The sequence below is a fragment of the Nothoprocta perdicaria genome, unplaced genomic scaffold (genome assembly GCF_003342845.1).
Source record: "Nothoprocta perdicaria isolate Ctin4 unplaced genomic scaffold, notPer1 scaffold_54, whole genome shotgun sequence".
NCBI lineage: Eukaryota > Metazoa > Chordata > Aves > Tinamiformes > Tinamidae > Nothoprocta > Nothoprocta perdicaria.
Window position 1 is genome coordinate 1,840,580 of NW_020455799.1, and position 21,962 is coordinate 1,862,541.

At 40.8% G+C, this 21,962-nt stretch overlaps 1 protein-coding gene across 1 annotated transcript in view; it reads left to right on the forward strand.

Annotated features, from left to right (window-relative positions):
• ESRRG (estrogen related receptor gamma) overlaps positions 1-4,027 on the forward strand; it is a 121,461-nt gene extending 117,434 nt beyond the window's left edge. The window contains exon 7 of the mRNA XM_026048377.1: positions 493-4,027. Within this exon, the coding sequence (XP_025904162.1) occupies positions 493-737 (245 nt within the window). The 3' untranslated portion in view covers positions 738-4,027. The remainder of the gene's footprint in view (positions 1-492) is intronic.
• The last annotated feature ends 17,935 nt before the right edge of the window (positions 4,028-21,962 follow it).

A 21,962-nucleotide genomic window follows, 5' to 3' on the forward strand; every position in this document is an offset into this window, starting at 1 on the left:
GGAGCACTCTAGGGAACTCTAGGAAACTCTAGGGAACAGGATCCCTGGCCTCTGGGGTCTGTGAGCCATGCAGATGTGGTAGCCCATGAGAAGGGCTTGGTGGCCTGTTTCACTTAGGACTGTTCTCCTTACCTGGAAGCTTTGGGCCACATACCTCTTCCCTGTGACAGTGGCAGTTATGGGGAAGTCACAGAGTTAGGGTGCTCGCATGAAGCCACCTCAGCCTGGCCCAGTAGCTGCAGTTCTCAGGGACATCTTCCTTCCTTCCTTCCTTCCTTCCTCATATTCCTGCTCTTCAGGGTTCTTCACTTGCATCTTTTTACATCACACTTCTGTTGCTTCAGTCGTTCCAGGGCAGGTAGCAGTGTCATTTAGTTCCTCGCGTGCTCTCGTGTCTAGGCTTGTCCCTCAGTACTTGCACCACCACAACTTCTCACCTGCAGAGGTACAACCCGTGGTGCTCAACCGTCCTGTCGCTCCTTTCTTTTGCAGACTCAATGCACATAGAGGACGTTGAGGCGGTGCAGAAGCTTCAGGACGTCTTGCACGAGGCTCTGCAGGATTACGAGGCCGGGCAGCACATGGAGGACCCACGTCGCGCTGGCAAGATGCTGATGACGCTGCCGCTGCTGAGGCAAACCTCCACCAAGGCYGTGCAGCATTTCTACAACATCAAACTGGAAGGCAAAGTCCCCATGCACAAACTTTTTTTGGAAATGCTGGAGGCCAAGGTCTGACTAAAGCATCATGGGCTTTCCCATCATGCACGCTTAAAAAAAAAATAAAAGGGAAAATAAACAGGATAATAATGGCAAAGAAACTTAGTGTTTAATTAAGAAAAAAGTGACTGCACTGATATTTAGCAGCAAGACTGTGAAGCAGCTTTCAACTTTTTCTTCTGTGTCTTTCTGATGCAGTTTTTCTTTTCTTTTTCCTTTTCTCTCTTTTCCTTTCTGTTCTTTCCTTTCCTTTTTCCTTTTCTCTTTTCCTTTGCTGCTGAACTTTTAAAAAGAGGTCTCTAATTGAAGAGAGATGGAAGCCAGGCCTGCCAAAGGATGGAAATCCATAATATGGATGCCAGTGAACTTATTGTGAACCATAATGTCCCCAATGACAAAGGAATCAAAGAGAGAACCATCGTACCTAGCAGTACAGTACAACACGATGAACTGACTGAATGCAGTATTAGATTTCATAGGAGCAGTCTCTAATTAGACGACTAAGCGACGATGCATCGGCTGCTTCTTATCATTGCATTTTCCATCTAGATCAGTTACAGCCATTTGATTCCTTAATTGTTTTTTCAAGTCTTCCAGATATTTCTTAGGTTAGCTACAATGTAACTTTTTCAGGGAATAGTTTAAGCTTTATTCATTCATGCAATACTAAAGAGAAAAAAAAAATACTGCATTTTTGTGCTGGCTTGAACAATGATGAACAATAATGAAGGACAAATGAATCCTGAAGGAAGATTTTTTTAAACGTTTTGTTTCTTCTTACTAATGGAGATTTTTTTGTACCAGCTTTACCAGTTTTCAGCCATTTATTAATGTGGGAATTTATCTTACTAAAGCAATAGTTGAAGGGAAGGTGCATATTATCACGGATGCAATTTATGTTGTGTGCCAGTCTGGTCCAAAACATCCAGTTTCTTAACATGAGCTCCAGTTTATAACTAAATGTTCACTGACTCAAAGGATTAGATTACACCTACAGTATATCTGAGTAGTCTAACATAGAAATACTCCATGTCAAATAACCAATCTATAAAGGTGTAGGAGACAGCGACTGTACAAAGGTGTAGTTGCTACATGATTTCTAACTGCTTCAGTTGTAACCGAATGAGATACTGCCTGTTTGCAAAATTACCACCTCACACGCACACACACACACACACACACACACACACAAAACCCCATGAACCAAGAGTAGTTCAGAGGCAATAAGGCAAATGCCAATATTTGCAAAATTAGGAATTCAGAGCAGTAGACATCCGACCAAATTGAAGAATTAACACTTCTATACATTATTTATTAATTTAGATTTTATTTTGTGAATTGCAATCTTAACAAGTAGCTAAACCAGTGTATGTGCTTTTCAACCAGTATTGTCACAGCATGAAAGTCAGTCAGTTTCAAGACTGTTACGAGGTGTAATCTAATGTATAACCCAATTAGATGCCCCCAGAAAACTACAGTCGCTAAATAACCAATAAACAGTAACCTCCATCAAACGCTATACCAATGTACCAGTGTTAGTAGCTGCTCCCTGTACTATGTGAACATCCTTATTCTATGTACACAGATGTAATTAAAATTGTAATCCTAACAAACAAAAGAAATGTAGTTCAGCTTTTCAGTGTTTCATGTTTGCTGTGCTTTTCTGAATTTTTATGTTGCATTCAAAGACTGTTGTCTTGTTCTTCTTGTGGTGTTTGGATTCTTGTGGTGTGTGCTTATAGACACAGGGTAGAATTAGAGACAATATTGGATGTACAATTCCTCAGGAGATTACAGTAGTATATTCTATTCCTTACCAGTAATAAGGTTCTTCCTAGTAATAATTAAGAGATTGAAACTCCAAACAAATACTCGTTATGAACAGATACACATTGAAATCATAATATTTTCAAAACAAGGGATAATTTCTGTAACGGTTTATTATAGAATACCAATGTATAGCTTAGAAATAAAACTTTGAATATTTCAAGATTATAGATAAGTCTAATTTTTAAACGCTGTAAATATGGCTTTTATTCAATCATCTCTCAGATGTTGTTATTAACTTGCTCTGTGTTGTTGCAAAACTTTTTGGTGCGGACAAGTTTCCAAAACTATTGCTACTTTGTGTGCTTTAAACAAAATACRAGGGGCTGATGCTCCATCAGCCTTGTGCTAGAGAAAAACTGTGTATCTATCATTAGCTATATGGGATTATATTGTAGATTGTGTTTTCTCAGTAGAGAAGTGACTGTAGTGTGATTCTAGATAAATCATCATTAGCAATTCATTCAGATGGTCAATAACTTGAAATTTATAGCTGTGATAGGAGTTCAGAAATTGGCACATCCCTTTTTAAAAATGACAAAAAAAAAAAAAAAAACCACAACTCCTGGGAAAAAGGTGCTGATTCTATAAGATTATTTATATATGTAAGAGTGCAAAAAAAAAAGTTTATTTTCCAGAAAGTTTGTGCAGGGTTTAAGTTGCTACTGTTCAAGTACACARTATATATATATAAATATATAATATAAATATTGTTTTTGCTGTATCACATTAAAGAACTTGGGCTTCAGGGTCAAAAGCCAATCAACTTAAAAAATATACAAAAACACAAAAAAATGGAGATGTGTTAAAGGCACACGGTGCAAATCAATTTTAGTTTTCCTTTTCAGTAATTTTTTTGGAGCTGCAAAAGAACAAGTATCTCAAGACTGTAAAAACATTACCTGAAATATAGCTAAAAGCACTGCACGGGCTTTATAATGTTGTTCATCTTAAACCTTGCTGGAGAAGAGTTCTTTCAAGACCACTTACTTAATGTGAAGTGTTGGGAAATTTCAAAGGGTGTAAGTTTTAGCCATAACAATTTAATTTCTATTTTTGCTTCATTTTTTAATTTTTTTTTTTTTGTTATTTAAAGCAATATGATTGTGTAACTTCCAGAAGTTACACATTTGTTTCAATCAGATCAGATTGTTGTATTTATTCCACTATTTTGCATTTAAATGATAACATAAAAAAGATATAAAAAATTAAAACTGCTATTTTTCTTATAGAAGAGAAAATGGGTGTTGGTGATTGTATTTTAATTATTTAAGCGTCTCTGTTTACCTGCCTAGGAAAACATTTTATGGCAGTCTTATCGTGCAAAGATCGCAAAAGGACAAAAAAAAATTAAACTGCTTATAATAATCCAGGAGTTGCATAATAGCCAGTAGTTAAAAAAAAAAAGAAAAAAAAAGAAAAAAAGAAACAAACATGTCTATAGCTGTAGATGGGCTTCACATCTGTATAGCAATCAACTGTATATTTTTGTGATGTGTATCATACCGTGTGCTCCAACCAATGTCCATTTGTGTAAATGTATTTATTTTATATTGTATATATTGTTAAATGCAAAAAGGAGATATGATTCTGTAACTCCAATCAGTTCAGATGTGTAACTCAAATTATTATGCCTTTCAGGATGATGGTAGAGCAATATTAAACAAGCTTCCACTTTTGATCGCTTTTATTTTATTTTTTTGTGTTGCGGGGTTGTTTTGCTTTTGTTTTGGTTTTCTGAGGAGGAGACACCTTTTGTTACTTCCATGCAGAGAGGAGCAAGCATTTTCCCTATTCCCTTCAAGTAGAATGTGAGTGTAAATAAATGCTATATAAAGCCTTGTCAGAATGAATTCCAGTGTGGTGCAAGACATTTTGCATACTCTTAAATATGCAAAATGTCTCATAGCACATTAGAATGCAGTCTGACAGGCCTTTATATAGCACTTATTTAATCTTAAAGCATCTCCACATCAGCCTGCATTACTCAAAATCATTGCCTCTCCGTCAATGTCATGAAAGAGAACTTTCCCCCTACTCCACGATGCCGTTACGCCGTGCAGAAGGGCCCGTTCGCTGTGCCCGTGGGCAGCTGAGCCTCGCGCCCACCCCGCGCTGCCGGAGAGGCCTCCTGTGTGGTCAGGGCGAGGGCCGAAGGACACCTGTGGTGTTTGATGCGCTTGGGGAGCGCAGGTGGAGAGCCGCGAGCAGCAGCRGGGGCAGCGGTAGCAGCCTGTCGGCACCCAAAGGCATCGAGCGGCCTGTGCCGAGCGGGCGGCCTGCGGGTGCCGCGACGGCGCTCGGCGCCGCGGCCCGGCCTCCCCTTGGCACTGCCGGTGTCCGCCCCTCCTGCCCGGCCCCTGTCTCCGGGGGATTTGGGCGCTGTGGCTGCCAACACGCCGCTCACCTGGTCTGCTGCCTGGCGCCTAGGACGGGCCGGCCGAGCAGAACAGCTCAGCCCGAGCGACGCGGGCGCCTCAGCGCTCTTGCTGCCCTCCGCTCTTACTCTGCCCTCGCTCTTTGATAGAAACTATTGCCCGCAAAGGGGAAAAGCACCAAGAAAGCAAGTGCAAACAAGGGGGCTCTTAGCCTCCACACGCAGGAGCCCGAGAGCTCGACACTGAAATGTTTTCACGTACAATTAAAAAATGGCAATTAGCATTTCTCTGCTGCTTTTAAGATTGTGTAGCACAGGACAGTACAGGAAGACTGCACAGGGAATATTTAGTGTGGCCACTCCGTGGGATGCAGCACCGCAGGAATTTTTTATGTGTGTGTGTGTTAGTGTGTGTGTCCTTTTGTTTTTCTTAGAGCACACAGTCTCCCTACAGGAAAGCCAGAAAGGGCTTAGGAATCTCATGGAAACGTTTAGGTAGGCAGAAATGTTTCAATGGGCATCTGTGGGGAATATGGCTAGGAGCACAAATCTCTCTTAAACTATGAAAATAGCTACTAAATCTTTAAAGAGAAGGAAAAAAAAAAAAAAAGAAGAAGAGAAGGGCTTGGGGCGGTGGCTTTAGCGGCTCAAGCAGCACATCCTGTTGGAGCGCCGTGCTCGAGACGCAGGCTGCAGGACGCGGCTGCGCTGCGCGGCGGCGGCTGGCGAGCTGCCCGAGGCTCCTGTTGCAGCTTCCCTCGGCCACGTGTCCTCGGGTGCCCGGTCCCATTTCCCAGCCTACCCCCAAAGTACAACAAGGAGCTGCCCGGTAAGCACCCAGCACAGCGGTGCTGCCACAGGTGCCTAYGCGCTGCCGCCGAGCGCCCCGATCCTGCTCCTCCCGCTCCTGCTCCTGCTGGCGGCCCAGGCTGGCACCGGGGCGCGCGCAGGCCGGGCGCTGCCGTCAGCGCTGATGCAAACGGGGGAAGCTGCTGCTGCGCGCGGCACCTGCGAAACGGCACGGGATTTCTCACGGGCGCCGGCTTTTCTCTGGAGCTTCGCATCCAAGGAATGGCCTTAACCTGCTCGGATTTGGGCTTTTTTTGCAATRCGTAGTATGAAGGGGTCTGGCAAACGCCAGTAAAGAAGTGCTGTGTTATGTGTTATGGTCCCCACAGCTGATGCTTTTGTAAAAAAAAAAAAAATAATAAAATAATAGTGCTACAAATCATGCATCTACTACCACAAAAATCATGCATCGATCAGCGCTATTACACATGGAATTACGTATGCTGCTTAATATCCGATATCAACACTACTCAAATACTAATAGAGGTTAAAGAGATACTAAAAAAATAAAAACAAGACAGTGGATTCCAGAAGATAACATAGACATGGCAATGCTGTCCATAATGGCACAAGCCCATGGTGTATAGCTGTATAGCTTCTTTAAGTGTCGCTCTGCAGCATCACTAATACATATAATATCCTACTGAAAAAGTCTGAAAAATACCTGGGATTTTTTGCCTATAGACAAAATTGCAGGAATCTTTTTTTTGTTTTGTTTTGTTTTTTTTTCTTGTTAACATTACCTGTTCTGACTCAAGAATTTCATCCACTCTGAATTCCTACTCTATTTTTTAATGCCTTTGTTTATTTTCCTGACCAGCTTTTACACTTGCACTTCTCCTTCACTTTGTGTTTTGTCTCTCTGGTGTAATGCAGGTCTCTGATTTCGCACGGCACTCTGCTAATTAGTATAGACTTCGTTATACAGCCCGGCTGCTGGGGCTACATCACCTACCGTGTGTTTTCTCTGTCTGATAAGATGCTGATTTTGTGTCTGGATTGCCTCTCCTCTACCATTCCATAAACTTCCTCCTCATGGTTGCTATAGAAGGAAAAAAAAAAGAGTAAACATAAAAAAAAAAAAAAAGTACAGGTGCCTTTTTTTTTTAACATTTTTGTGCACAAGAGTTCAAAAGTGTTTGCACTGTTACATCCTGGACACACTTACCGTTTCTCTTTTGTCAAGATTAAAGGCTGCTCTTTCTTGGCATTCAGATGCCCGAGCCCAGTTTCGCACAATCTCTGTTAATGCAAGAAAGCAAGCACGAGATTGATTACACACAGGATCTTACTATTAAGCAGAACAGAAAAGAAAGGAATTTCAAAATATAATCCTCCGTTCCCAGGAGTATTTGTCTTGTTCTCCATGAAGTTAAAGGTCTGAAATAATGTGCCCATCAGGAGCTCAATGTTGCATGTCCATGCCAGTTGGTCCAAGGGCTTGTTATGATGGTAATGACCTGCTGAAACGTGAGCTTTGATGGCAACAATACAATTGCTACCAGCTCACCCGCTGGGAGAAATATTTTATTATTGTCAAATGCCCTCCGCAGAGATTTGTTTTGCCTGTTCCTGTTTAAATTAAATTCAGAGCAGAACTGCATTATTATTTCTCTAGAGCATATTTGAAATAAACAACTAGTCTCCAAATTTAGGAGTCCTGGTTAGTTTAAATTTTCTTATTAGCAGAAAAATTACAATAGGTGACAACATAGCTGCAGGAATATTATTATGGCAGCCATACAAGAGATTTACACACTGAGAGCATGGCCTAAAAGCACAAGAACTCCCTTCTACTTTACAAATGCCAGCCAAATTAATAATTAACTGTGCCATAAATTCTGCAGCCTTAAAGAATGATGTCAATGCTTTTCCGTGTCACACCAGAGAAATTTTGTCATAAGACTAAGTGGTTTTCTTTATAAAGAGTGTTACTTATAGGCAAAGAGCWGCCCAGGAAAGCAGCCCTTGCCACTCCGCGTTACGGCGGGCGAGTGCGCGAGTGACAGCGGCTCCGGAGTCACTGACTGCCGCTTTCTCAAGCTTTTCTCAAAGGCCTAGGCGCTGTCCTTAGGCCCGTGCAACTCTGCAAATTGGGCTGTGCGTTAAATGGGCCAGATTATCTCCTCCACCCGCTGAAGAGACGGCGCTGAAGCCTTTGGCATGTAATTTCCTTCAGAATAGTTGGAGATGGGTGTTCCCRGTGTGTCTCCGTGTGGCAGCCCCGAGCTCCCCGGCTCCAAAGTGCCCCAGCCAGCAACACACAAACAAGTTCTGCAGACTTGGTGTGCGGCTCCTCATCCACATCCCTGCTTTCCAGAGGGAGTTAGAGAGTCAATGGCGAGGGAAGGGGGGTTAAAGGGAAAAATACTTTTAAATCACAAGAGCTTTAGAAATCGCATTCCTAACACTCTCCAGTTCGATTTACCATGCTCTATCTAATTTCACAGCTTCACTGGGAATGCCCACAAGGTGAGGGACTGGCAGTAAAAGGAAGTCAATAAGGGCACGATGCCCATACGAGGCTGCAAGGAAGTCACAAAAGTGCCGGTATTACTTGCCAGAGGTTAACTTTGAGTCTATGTGGCTTCTCTACGGCACTGAATGGAAAATAAAGCACAACATCCTGAGTAGCTTCCTTTCTCATTGCTATCCTAACTTAAATTAAGATTAAAAAAAAAAAAAGAAAAATGGAAAATCTGTCTCTGAATCCCCATGGACCTCTCTATCTTCTGAAACAAAAACACTTCCTATGGCCTACCAGTTTGCTGCCAGATGGACTTGCCAAGTACACAAGYCTCTCTTCTTCTTACCCTCATCTGAACCTTCACTGAATAATTTGCCGGTAATAAAAATGTTTTAATGAAGGGGCGTCGGCGCTCTGTGGAGCTGGGCTGTGCTCTTGGGCGGTGCTGGGGMCAATATGGGACCTCCTCCTTGGGCAGGGTGCCAGGGAGCGCCGCCGCTTTCGGCCTGCACCTCCTCCCACTCTGCTGCTGAAGCAGGTTGCAGACACCGTTAGTGTTCACTTAATAAACGGTTCAGCTTAACTGTAAAGCAGTTTAAAACAATTATAAAGGAAATGATGAGAAAGAAGGAGGCTCCCTCAGCTTCTTCATCCCTGCTTCTTCCCCTCCATTCACCTCACGCTCTTCTTCTACCAAGGAGCAGCCTTGAAGGCYATCCTGAAACAGTGAAATGACCTAAAATGCTATTGCAATTTCCTGTGTACTGAACACTTTSGGCACATCATTCTGAAAAGAAGGTGCCAAGTGTTTGCTGCTCCCATGGGAATTAAGGGGGGAAATGATACAGTTCCTTCAGGAAGCCTGCTGGAAGCGGGCAGTCCAGGAGCGGAGCAGCTCTGTGCTCAGGCCCAGCCTACACCTTTCTCCTCTTTGGAGGGAAATAACTGGAGGAGTGGCAGGAATTCTTTGAGGCTGATGCTAGGGAAGCTCGGGGAGAGATGGGTCATGTAGTGTGGCTTCCCTAGACGCTTGGGTTTGCCCCTTCTGCCCAGGCTGTCCCTGTAGTTTACACAGGCTTCAGTGCTAGCAGCTTTCTCCTGAACAGGGTGCCAGGCCCATGTTTCCAGGCTGCGGTTTCCAGACCCTTTTTGTTCTGCCCATTTCCAGGAGAATGGCTCAGTTGCCAGTGTCTGGCTACCCCCAGCAGCCACATATCACTCCAGAAGGTTGAGGGCAGCCACGCTCGAAGGCACCCTGGCTTGGTCCTTTACCCATTCAAGGCACGGTGAAAGCCCAGGCATGAGCCTGGTCTAACAGGGCTGCGCCTGAGCCTGCGGAGCAAGACACGACAGCTTAGAGCAGCATCAGCGACTGAGCCACGGGGCCTTCCTGGCGAGCAGAAGTGGGGCAAATGAATAAAAACGGCACGATACTCTCTGCAGGCTCTGTCCTGCTCCCTTCTGGTTACATGAACTTCCACAAGCCGTTYGCTGGCTCTTTCCCAAGTATAAAGCGAAGATGAGTGCTCACATCCCACTAGCATCGTGAGAATCAATGAACTGCTCCATGTGTATTTGCAATRGCTGATATTTTATATGTATTCCATTTGTTTTTTTACAGATAGAAAAATAAATAAACAAAAGAAACCCTGCTGTAGGAGGGAATAGCTTCCTAAGATCAATTCCCACACCATGAGGAAAGCGCAAAGGACATAGCAAGCTCCAGCACTGTGCTTGCTTTGCATCCCAGATTGGAATAAAATGAACAAATTCTTCAGTTTCTTTTGATGACTCTTTGTCCTCTCCCATTTATATCTGATCCTTTGACTACGGCAACAAAAAAAAAAAAAATAATGTCTTTGATATATTGGAGATKGTGGTGCGTTGAATGGATCTTCAGGCAAATTGTTAAGATGGGCTTTGATAATGCTGTAAGAAGTAAATGTGCCTGTACTTGCAATATGAGGGTTTACATAGTTCCTACATTGATTCCCTTGCTCTTTTGTCACCTCGACATACAGACCCACTCACAAGGTGACCATGACAAAAGTGTTCAATGGCGAGGGGGATCCCTTTCCCCTCCCTCCCTCACTCCTTTACATTGACCAAATGTCTTTCTAAATGACTTGCTGAGCCAGGCTATTCTTATATCTTACATATAAATGGATTCTGTCTTACAACCACAAGATTCAGGGGAAAAAATTCAACTCCCAATGTAAAAAGATTAAGGTCGGTCACTTTACACTACAAAACCTTTTCACAAGAGCAGCCTAACAAAACCCACCTGAAAGGTGGATTACAGCCCCAAGAAAATCAGGAGATTCCATGGCATCCTTTTAGGACAGTATCAATTTTATAGAATTGCATCAGAAAAGGCTGGGGAGAGAAAGATTATATCAAATATGAAGAAAAGCTCGTTTATCTCCCTATTTTTATTTACTTGTCATTTTTTATGGGGAGAGTATTTGCAATGTAGATTAGCATAGCTGATTCATAGAAAATGCACTCTTGTACAAAAGGCAGCAGATAACCTGAGATGAGAACCTTATTATGAAGGCAGCTAAAGAGCCTGTGGTTTGTTTTCTTATACATATTTTAAGAAACAATCGTAGGCCAAAAATTTGTGTGTATTCTTTACATTAATACTTAAACTCAGTACTGGTTTTGTTGATCCAAATGGACTTTTCTCATGAGATCAGAACTATTTCTGATTTTGCACGATTTCTTTTCTTTTTTAGAGGCTTCGCTTGGAATCCTGATAATTATATGAAACATAGAGGTTGGCACTGGTTTGTAGACAGACGCTGTGTCTGAGAAATAAACGACTGTAATCAGCAAAGCGTCACACACCACTTTAATACACCCTCACCTAATTATTTAATACACCCTCACCTAAGTACAGGCCTATTGTAACACCGTCCCCTCCGCAAGCATTAACATCCTGCTGTTTGAGATGGCTAAAGAAACTCCAGAAATGCCATTAGGAAAGGCTGGAGGCAGCTAAGGAACTTGGATCACATTCTAGTACGTTGGTACCTCATAACATTTCAACTCACTGCTCTGCTGCAGGTTTCCTCCTTGTTCACTGCATCAACGTTTAAAAGCAAATGACAGAAGCTGTGTGACTAAATACCTGTAAAGCACCTAAAGCACCACAAGATCTTTGGAGAGAAACTAATAAAATGTGTTGTACATGAAGTGAAATGATCTTTACAGATGTTCCAGCTTAAAGATAAATTATTTGTACTTGGCATTGTGGCCCAGTCAAATTACACTTTATTTCAGTAGACTTCATTTTGGCAAGGCAATGAGTAAATTACCAAATACATTAAAAATATATTTAAAATTGAAAGGCCATGTCAACCGCAAGGGTGGTCTGGGGCAGACCATATATAGATCATATATTGTTTTTATTATTGGCTGATATGAACAGACTTGTAATAGCCAGAAATCATAGCAAACAGTAAACGTCAAACACACTCATAGATCTGGAAGAATCTAAAGATGAAAAGATTGCAAGCACATTAGAGGAGGCAGGTAAAATCTGCAGGAAGARTACATATGAGAAGTATATATGGAAGAAAATACAGCTTTGAAGAAAGCTCCAATGTATGGACAGAAAGAGAGAATGAATATATGTAGGAACAGAAAACTCATCAGGRAAGAAGAGAAAGGCTCTAACCTGCCATTTTGTTATGTCTGTTTTACAAAACCCTAACCCTACTGGAGTCAATGGTGTTATAGTCACTTATTTTCATTTTTCTAACATCAGTATAGAATAAGAAATGGGCCAACAAGGCAAAAGATGTAGCAGACCACACACCGTGAAAAAGAACAGTCACAGAAAAAACAAATATTGCTCTTGGTTTTGCAGCAGAGTGATGGGTCCCCCCTACACCGAGGTTCAGGGCAGTGTTACACTAAACCTTTTGTTTAAGTGGTTAAACAATCTGGGGAGCTGTGAAGAGCTGTGGCGGCCTGGCCCTTGGCCATGTTCTCCTTGGCCATGTTCTCCTTGGCCATGTCCCAGACCAAGGGGCAGTCACAGCTGAGCCCTCTCAAGAGCCACAGGGCTGCTCGGGTCTTTGCTTGGACCTGAGCACCCTGAGAGGCTTCCAGGATGCTGAGCCAGAGCTTTACTCTAAATTGCCCTCAGCTAGCCTGAGTGTAAGCTGTGGAACCTGGAGAATCAGGCTGTTGGATGGGCGGTCTCCCCAGKGTATTTAAGGCAGAAAGAGGCAAAGCCAAGTTTCTGGCAGGCTGAGTTGCTCTAGTGCCTGTGTGCTAGCTCTCTTCTGCAGGGATGCCTCTGTGCTGGCTTTGGCTGGGGAAAACCAAAGCCTGAGGGTTGCATTAGTAGGACCCTCCTCAAATCTATCAGGTTGGTGGTTTAACTCTGGCTTAAGAGCCTACATACAAACCTGCATGGTTCATCATTATTAGTGTGAAGGTGGCAATGAGGCATTTTATAAGCGTGTACAGCTGAAGTGCCCTTGCCATGAAATCCTTATGAGCTAAAGTATAGCCTGGAACAGGACATGCAATTATGAAAAGCATGGTGGGTGGCTAGAAATAAGGGGTAGGTCTTATTTGTGGGCCATGGTGTATCTTATTTGTAGGTCTTGGTGTATTAAGTATTTAATTAAGTTTGAGGGCTTGCCTGTAAACTGAGAGCAATGAAATTTCATCCTGGTCAGGATGTAAACTGTTTTTTGCACATTGTCAGCTGAAGTTAAACTATGTGAAGGCAAGCTCAACTTTATGTTCCACCTTCTCTATGAACAGCTATTTTGGGAAGCTAATTATCCCTGTTTAGGGAGTCAGATTAATATATATTTGTGGGATACAGAATGAGAAAGCAGAAAGCATCAGCTTGTGGGAAATCAATTTTAATATCCCTATAGCTCTGGAAGCATAACCGTCAATATGCCATATACATGTCCTACAGAGGCTTCTATTTCACAGTTAAGCCTCCTGATACACTGCATGCATGACACTCGAACTGCAAGGAGTAGGGAGGAGTCATAGAGGGGAAAAAAGGAAGAACTAGAGTTAGTTTCTAAACTACTGCTAAACATAAAACTTTTCTATGAAGTTATCATAAACTAGCAAAAAGGTAAAAGGAGTYATTTTCTTGCTGTTCTTTGTTCTTTCTTGCTGTTCTTTGCATTTTACACTTGTAAGAAGAGAATCTTTGTGTCATTTAAACATAATGCTTACTGGCTTTGCTTCTAAATCTTTGGAATATCAACCTTCAAACTGGAGGGTTGAACTACATGTTGGGAGGTGAGCTGCATCCTGAGGGGGCCCTAAAAAGAAAATCCTAACTTCACACCTCTTTTCCAGCATAGAGAATGAGAAGAGAGATGGTTTTTCTCAGACATAATATTGCTTTGCTTTCTCCACAGTGAAGRTGGGTGCACAGGGCCCAAAGTCTGACTTGGGTTGAAGCATGTCCTGCACAAAAATTAGCATGTAACTTCCTTTCTCTTTGTGGGTGTTACACATGTGTGCACAAACACACACACACAATGAGAAAAGAAACCATTCCACATTGTATAGACTTTATTTCATATGTATTGAAGAGCACAACCCAAGGTTCCCTCTAAGCAGAGCCTCTGCTTGCTGGCTGAGGTGAGACRCCAGCAAGCAGAATTGATCTGCTCGAGCACTTTCCGAGGCGGCTGGAGTTCGAGAGCTTGCCTATGAAGGATGGTGTCCCTTGTACTGCCAGTGTTTCCAGACACTTGTGCGTTAAGGGAGTTGTGGTTTGTCAGGGGTGAGTAGCTGATGGATGCATCAGAAAGTTAAATTAAGATCCTAGTGCTTGAATTGTGGTTGTTTTGTGGGGAGCAGAGGGARGACAGAAGGCTGTGCTTCTCCAAGGAGCTGGGCAAGGCTGCTTTATGGAAGATAACTGCTTTTATGAGTGCCTGGATGATCCCCAGCTGTCACAGGAAAAAGCTTTTTATCTAGAAAGCTTGCTATCAGCTGGTGTTGAATAGGAGTCATGGTGAGAGTAAGACATTTAGATCAGGTGTTCTCATAGCTGCTTCTAGCTGCTTGGGTTACTATGAGTCAAGCCAAACATGGAAAGGAAACCCAAATAAGAGCAGGTGAAGGCACTTGAGTCTCATAAGGTGAGTTAATTGTGGGGCTTGCATTGGACTTGAAGAATGGGACTTGATTGCATCCAGACTTAYTCTACAGACTTTTGAGGGACAGTATTTCATGTTAGGTCTCTTAAGCTCTCCACTGTCCTTYCATTTAAGCATTCTGCTTATTTTTAATTTCTTTGAAGCTATTTGTGCTAACTGCTGCTGAGAATGTAGGATTGCCTTAGCAAGCATGCATGTCATTTTAACATAGGATAAATGAGGGCAAGTCTTTTGTAAATCATCTATTTTGATTTTCATAAATATATTAAGCTGAAGTAATTTAAAAATAGTCTTTGGCAAACAAACCAAGCTAGGTAGAACTAATCTGCACAGCTTAATTTTGTTCTCCAGCCCCTGTCTATGGGGCAGCAATCTTGCCATGCTTATTGATTATCAGACAAGACTACTAATCCCCTTAAGGTCATTAAGTGTACTTAATTAAAGAGCAGTTAGCAAGCTTCTCTTTACCAAGTTAATAGTGGCTGTTAAAAGTGATTTGTACATTACCAATATGGTAGCTATTAATCTAAAAGTCAATTTGTCATTTATATTTTCCCAAACAAATACATTTAGGAGGCCAGAAAGAAGGCTAGGAAGCATTCAACATCTGTTCTGGCAGTGTATATGAGAAGGAAGCTTTGCTTTTGTAAAGAACTGCAAGGCTTAGAAGCAAATTCCAGCTATTCCATAACTTCATAATCCACTGGCCTATTTCAATGTGTATTGACAGGAGGAGCAGGAGAAGGTAAAAACCTTGATGGCATTGTCAGGCAAATGAACATCACAGCTCGATGGAGAGGCTCCAGGTAATGCTGTCTTGAGAGAAAGTTTGAAATTCAGCGTTTTTGCTTGCTTGCTGACTGGCAATTGCTGTGCAAAAAGTTTCAGATAAACTTCCCATTAAAATCAAGGCAGGAAGCTGGAGGTATAATTGGAGTGATTTAAAAGATATGAAAATGGGAAAACAGGGATATTGAAGAGGAGGTTAAGGGAATGCAATCTACAGAAATATGAATTTAACTGTTCTGTGCATATTGGGATTTTTGTTACTGTGTGCATATGTGACTACATTTATTTTAATGTTATATATTTCAAGAATCCATATGTGTTAAAATAATGTTTTCTGGTTCATATTGCACATATGAATTGTTTGAGATAGATGTAAACTGAGGGTTTGGTATGTTTCACTAGTAGAAACTTCTTGTTACGAATAAAGTAAAAACTCGTTAGTGAAATACTGTGCATTTCACATAACTCTGTTCTATAGATTTAAATAGCTAAAGACCCAAACCAATTGCATCTAGAAAATGATGAACCTCAATTAATCTCCTTTTAAGAAGCAGAGAAGGAGAGGGAGACTGAATGTCCCTTTGGAGATGGGCTCCGTAGTGCTCGGTGGAGTTTCTCTTTTCTAGAAAATTGTCGGCTGATGAGGAGGATGCCTTCCTTGAGTGGGTAATTCTGAAAGAATGGAAACTTTTTTCAGAGGTTTGGGGAAAATTTCTAGGTAGGAGCTAGAAAACTTACAGAACTTGCAAGGATAAGATGTCAGTCATATTTATTAAGGCTCATCTATTTGCCTCCAATATTTTATTTTTCTGTTGTATCTGATATATATATACACATGTAAGTCTTTTATAAAGATAGACCACATGATGTAACTTTTTGCCATTAAAAAATGGATTCTGTACTTGCCAATGGGATAAAATTCTCATTTTGATACCTAGATGCCGATATATCCATAAGCCAGGATAAAACACTGTCTGTCTTGATCATGCAGCCAGTGCCATTCTGGGATAGCATCTGCATTTGACAACTTCTTTATCATATATTATTTTTGTTGTATTATCAAATCTGTTTGGAATGTTACCTGGCACCTTGACTAGAGGTGAAGCTCTCTTTGGCAGAAGTATGAATTCAACTGAAAAATAAAAAGCTAAAGAAGAGTTAGCTAAAAATTTTTGCTCTAGGTGAATCAGGTTGCTGATAAAGTTCAAGGTATGGATGCACAAATGGCTAAGCAAGTGAAGGGTAAGAAAAACAGCGAGAGAGAGAACTCGGGTGGAAGGGAGGGTGTGTGGTACCTTACAAAGTTGGTGCTTTTCCTGGGAAGACACATATGGGACACATACACAACAGGCAAGGTGGAATGAGTTATATAAATTTGTGCATTGCCCACCTGGSAGAAGGATCAAGCTAAAGCCAAACTTGAGAATGAAACTGTGATTTTTGAATGTTTGAGGTCAACATTATATACTGATATCAACTAAATGCTGATAACTACATAATGTGCATAACAAAATAAAGAAAATGCTACTAGTTATAAGCATCTCCTAGGTTTTAGCCTCTTTCTACATGTGCTTGAGAAAGTGAAGGTGACTAAGAGCCAAACCAGCATCTTGCTTGAAAAAGCCCTTTAGTTTCCACCAAGAAACTGAATGAGAGGTTTCCTGAAGTTTTCCTGCAGCAACAGGATCAGTTGCAGCACCTGTGCAGTGATCTTAGCTTTGAATAGTCATATACTACTAAACATGGCAGAGCCTCCCTCCCAACTACATTTAATTTAGAAATTTCCAAGCAGCTTATCTGCTAACAATCTTTTAATATTCTATTTATTCATTTCATATTGTTGCTTGGGCTGCTCATATAATCAGATAAAGGTCATTAAACCACATTTATGATTAAATAGGATAAAACTATTTATTCTCTTTACTCAGCCTATTTAATATCATAGCTTATGCTGGCTAGATTTTCATATTTAAGTGAAGTTGCTACATTTTTCAAATATTGTAATTATATGAAAAAGCTATATTATCTCATTGTGAGGATTACTTTCTGTGAACTTATCTGCCATAACGTCTGCACACATTGGCCTTCAGATTCCCCATGTTAACTGCTGACATTTCTTTGTCTCCCATCTGGTATCTGTGTAGACCTCTAGAGTTTTATTTTACTGTTTTGCTCCTTAAGATGTACTGAGAAGTAGTTAAGGATTTCAGAGAGTTTCTTACACTGGCTGTACAGCTTTAGGGTGCACTGCAAGCCAACATTATCAGGTACTTGAGCTATGTTGTTTACAGTATGAGTGTGCCACAGCATCAAGYGACTGGCTCATGATTGTGGTGCATTCTGGATTTTGAAAGAATATTTTTAAAAATAATTTTAAAAATGCAATCGACTTAAACCTATGTCAAAGGTGTACAGAAGTTCTACAAGCTGTTCTGAGAAAAATGGAGCCAAAGGTATGTATTGTCTATGCCAACTTTGAAGGACCAGATGAAGGAAAAGTGCATCTTCCATGTGCTTCAGTGTGTGTGTTTTATAAATCTGTGGAACTCGAGTGCATTCAAAAGCATAGCTTCTGTGAAGAGCTGTTATTCGCTTGGTAATGCTTTTCTCCTTTAGTTAACTGCCTGTGACCTTGACTTGAGAAAGGTTCAACTATAAGCCCCTAATGACTAGAGCAAATTTGATGGGTTGTGTTTGCAAGTGCAGATGTGCTGCCAGCTGCAAACAAACCTCAGGCAGCCCCTGTTGTTGAAGATAGCTGGTGGTTTGACTCTGATTTCTCATGGATTCRTGTCAGATCTGAGCCAGTGGATGTGTAGTGAAGTCCTAGGTTTAAAAAATAAATGATATCCAGACCTCATTCAAACTACATTTTCCTAGAGGTGTGTGTGGATGCTGAGACTGTGTCTGCTTGTGGCAGCCAGGTGATCATATGAAAGTGGAACAGACTATACTGCAACAGTGAATTAAAAATGAAACAAACTACATCTTATCCAGAGTCTACTTCATGAAGGTCTGTTCAAAAGGTTTCTAAGTACTTAGTACAATTTTTCTAGTTCTTCAGCTTTATAATTTATTCACCACCACTTTTTATGGTAGGAAAATCCTAACAATTTAAAAGGCAGGTCTTCATATGAATTAGTGGTTTAGTTGTCCCAAGATTTTTTTTCTCTGTCTCCATATAAAAATTGAACATTTTTCTCTCGGTCATTGCCAACTCTTGCCTCCGTCTTCACCCCAGTACTCTCCTGGGATTTTGAGCTTCCTGTTCTCTCAACAGCTGGCCTCAATTTCATCATCGTACAAAACTTCATTTCTGTAGGCAATCAGGCAAATGAATTGTCTTCATCCATGTTTAAAACAAATTCAATCTAAATTAGTCTCTGCCCCTTCATCGTTAATTTTCCATGACTATTATAGTCATTGAGTTTTATAGTATGAACACAAGCAAATATTAAGTTGGAAGGCTTAAATGTTTTTCAGTGATTTCTAAATTGTGAGATCTTCAGCTGTGATTTGAGTCCATAGGAGTCTTAAAGCCAACGGATATGGTTTGCATGATGCGGTGAAAATGACAGTATTATACTGTCTTTATGTTAGTTGAAGATGTGGCCTGTAACTAATCAAAATAAGTTGTTTTAAATGAAGAGTGTTCAGTTTTGAATTTATCTTATTTATAGGCTGTAAATTACTCATCCATAGAACAAAAATGTCATACTTGGTAAAGTATCTTTTAAGTCAGCCTGAATGATCTACTTGCTACCTTGATCTGGTATGACTAGCTGGAAATTATTCAATTACAGATGTAAACATTTAAATATAAAGTGCCCCGAAGAATTTTGCAGTTTGGTAGACTTTTGAATTGCAGAACATGAAAATCTTACACAGCTGTAAAGTTTAGAATATTTATTAGGAAGATATATCTGATACATTAACATGCATATGGGGAAATTGAGAATCAAATCTTAGAAAGAATCAGTCAGGACTGGAAGCTCTAATCTGTTCTCAAAAGAAACCTRATTTAGGTGGACTAAATTATGTCTCAGAAAAAGCTTTCCTGTCTGTCTTGAACATAAAAAGCATGTAAACAGAATAATAGAACTCTGTACTTCCAATCACTTGTTTGAAGTTCAATCCATAATTCCTAACATTTTCTTATGAATTAGGCTACTGGTGAATATTATGAAGTTGCTTAATATCTAAAGCAAGACTTAGAAATGTGCAAGAGTTACTTTGCGGTGTATACATTTTTGGAAGGTGTTTGAGACTAGATATTGCAATGTTTGACTTTATCTGCTGCTTTAGCCTCATCCAGTTTGGTGGTAATGTTACCACCGTGTGATGTTTATACAGAAGAAAATTGGGATCAGTCAGGCTATCTCAGGAGAGGAGGCAATGTAAGTATCCAAGTAGTTATTTCCACTCAACAGATCTTTGCTGACTGAACTTACTACTGTTTCCCCTTATCACTTTTTTGAATAGGGCAGAGATTGAGAAAATCTGGACAAAATTAGTGATTGGCCCTCCACACCGCGGTTAAAGCATGTTGGCAGCCTACCCAAGAACATTTCATTTTGATTTGCAGTAATCAAGACTCTGACATGTGCATGTTTGTTCATGGGGGAAGAGGGAACAGCACGTGGTTTTTGTGGTAAGAAGCTAGTGTTCAGTCTGGTAGTTTCATAAGGAAGGTTTTCAGTCTCTACAGGATTATCACTGGTGCCCAACCCTATSGGGTGTTGTGGGCTTAGGTATTGAACAGGTTACAGCTGTTTTTAGTCATGTTCAGTGTTTGTTTTAAATAAGGAAAAATCTGTCATTATCAAACCAGCAGTGTTTTGCACGTACTTGTAGGCAGGACTGGTCCCTGGCTCAACAGCATTGTGTGAAACAAATCCTGAAGCTCCTTGTGCTATTTCTACTCTTTTTATATGTGCTACTGCTRATGGTTTAGCCCGGGCTTGACTTGACTGTCAAACAGGTTACCCAGAGAGGTTGTGGAGTTGTCTCTGGAGATGCTCAAAACCCATCTGGAAAAATCCTTGGAAATGTGCTCTAGGTGACCCTGCTTGAGCAGGGGGAGTTGGTCCCCTCCGATCTCAACCCTCTGTGATTGTGATTGGCTGTAACTCTGTGGAAGCAGACAGTACCAAGCTGGAGGAAAATGGAAATTGTGGATTTACTTCCTTTCTGTTGTCAACTTCTGGACTTATCTGTGTTTAAAAGGCATTTGTTGAAGTAAGGCTTTGGTAGACTGTCAGCTTTTTTTGATTGCTTTAATTGTCCCACAAAATACCTATGATTTTACATAGGTAAAACTTCACAAAAGATTCTCATGAGCAAGGAAGACGAGACATTTTAAATGGGATTTCAGGATCTATTCTCAAGAGKTATGATACTTCCTGTAAGTCAGCGCATTGTAAATAAACCATCCTGTTTTACTTAGTCAAAACTTGCAACTGTTGCCAGCAGTTGACTGCTGCCTTGGTTGTCTGGTCATTTGTGCTTCCAGGKACTAAGTCATGTCTCTTCTATCAGAAGAGAAAGAATACATCTCCCAGACTGCACACAATCGTGCTTTGATACTGAACATCTCAGTTCAACAACTGAAATGAGAGGYGGGAGGAAAAAAGGCAAACCTTAACCTGGTAAACTGCAATGAACTGTCTTGGTCTGAGCCATAGTGCAGGTACTGATTCAATCCCGTGGGCTACTTCTAAATAAGAGACCTCAGCAATTTACAGATTTCACTTCTGTTGTGAAATCTGCTCAAGAGGTCAGAGCTCCAGCATGTCTCCTGGATTGTGATGTTAGAATGAAATGTCCTATGTAGTTATTTCTATCAAAAAATTATTATGTCTTTTTCCTCTAAGTGCGCCTGCTGATTTCAGTTTAGGTAGAGATAAGGCTGTAAAATGGACCACATGTACAGAAATAACAAACTGTCAACAGTGCAAAGCTTTGTCTCAAGCTTCATTTTTTGATATCCAAGCAAGCAACRTCATATTGTCTAAAGTAATAAACCAAAATGACCTCTATTAACTTTGCTATGCTAAGTTAAAATGGATTGGTAAAATCTTCCTTAATGTACTGCAAGCTAATGCCCCTTCATTCTGGGAAATGTGATTTGAAAGTTTGTTTGCCATAGCTACAAGGGTGACCTAGTCTGTCCCATAGCAAACAGATGTCATTAAAAGTGCAATTTTAATGCTTTACTTGTGATGACGATGGAGTACCAGTTCTTGTTGGGCTTCAAACTGTAGCAGTTCCATATTTTGACTGGAAGGTCTATCAGTCTTGCTTTTCCGAAACATTTTTGCCCCCAAAAACAACAAAAAAACTTTGGCTAGTTTTATATCTCTATTTTAAGTAAATATCCTTTGTATGACCGAAAAGTTGGTAAGTCTAAGCAGAAAATCAATGTCTGAGACAGCACAGGATAGCTGGCAAGATCAGAGCTGCAGCAAGGTTAGGTCTCTGAATAAGCTTGGAAGTTGAAATGTGTCTCAAGTGTAAAGAATRCATTTTATAAATTGCATTCTATTCATCAAAGGATTTGTTCTCACTAACTTAGAGTAATGGTGGAGCCATTTGTTTGTCCCAGTAACAGRCTGGTTTCTAGACTGGACTGCTGAAGTCAATATATTTTGTTTTCTAGGGGCATATGCTTGCAACTTTGTTTTTGCCAGTTCAAAAAGTTGGTCTAGACTAATACATAAAYAACTTAATTTCAAAATGAAAATTCATTTTCAAAACTGAAAATTATTTTTGTTGGA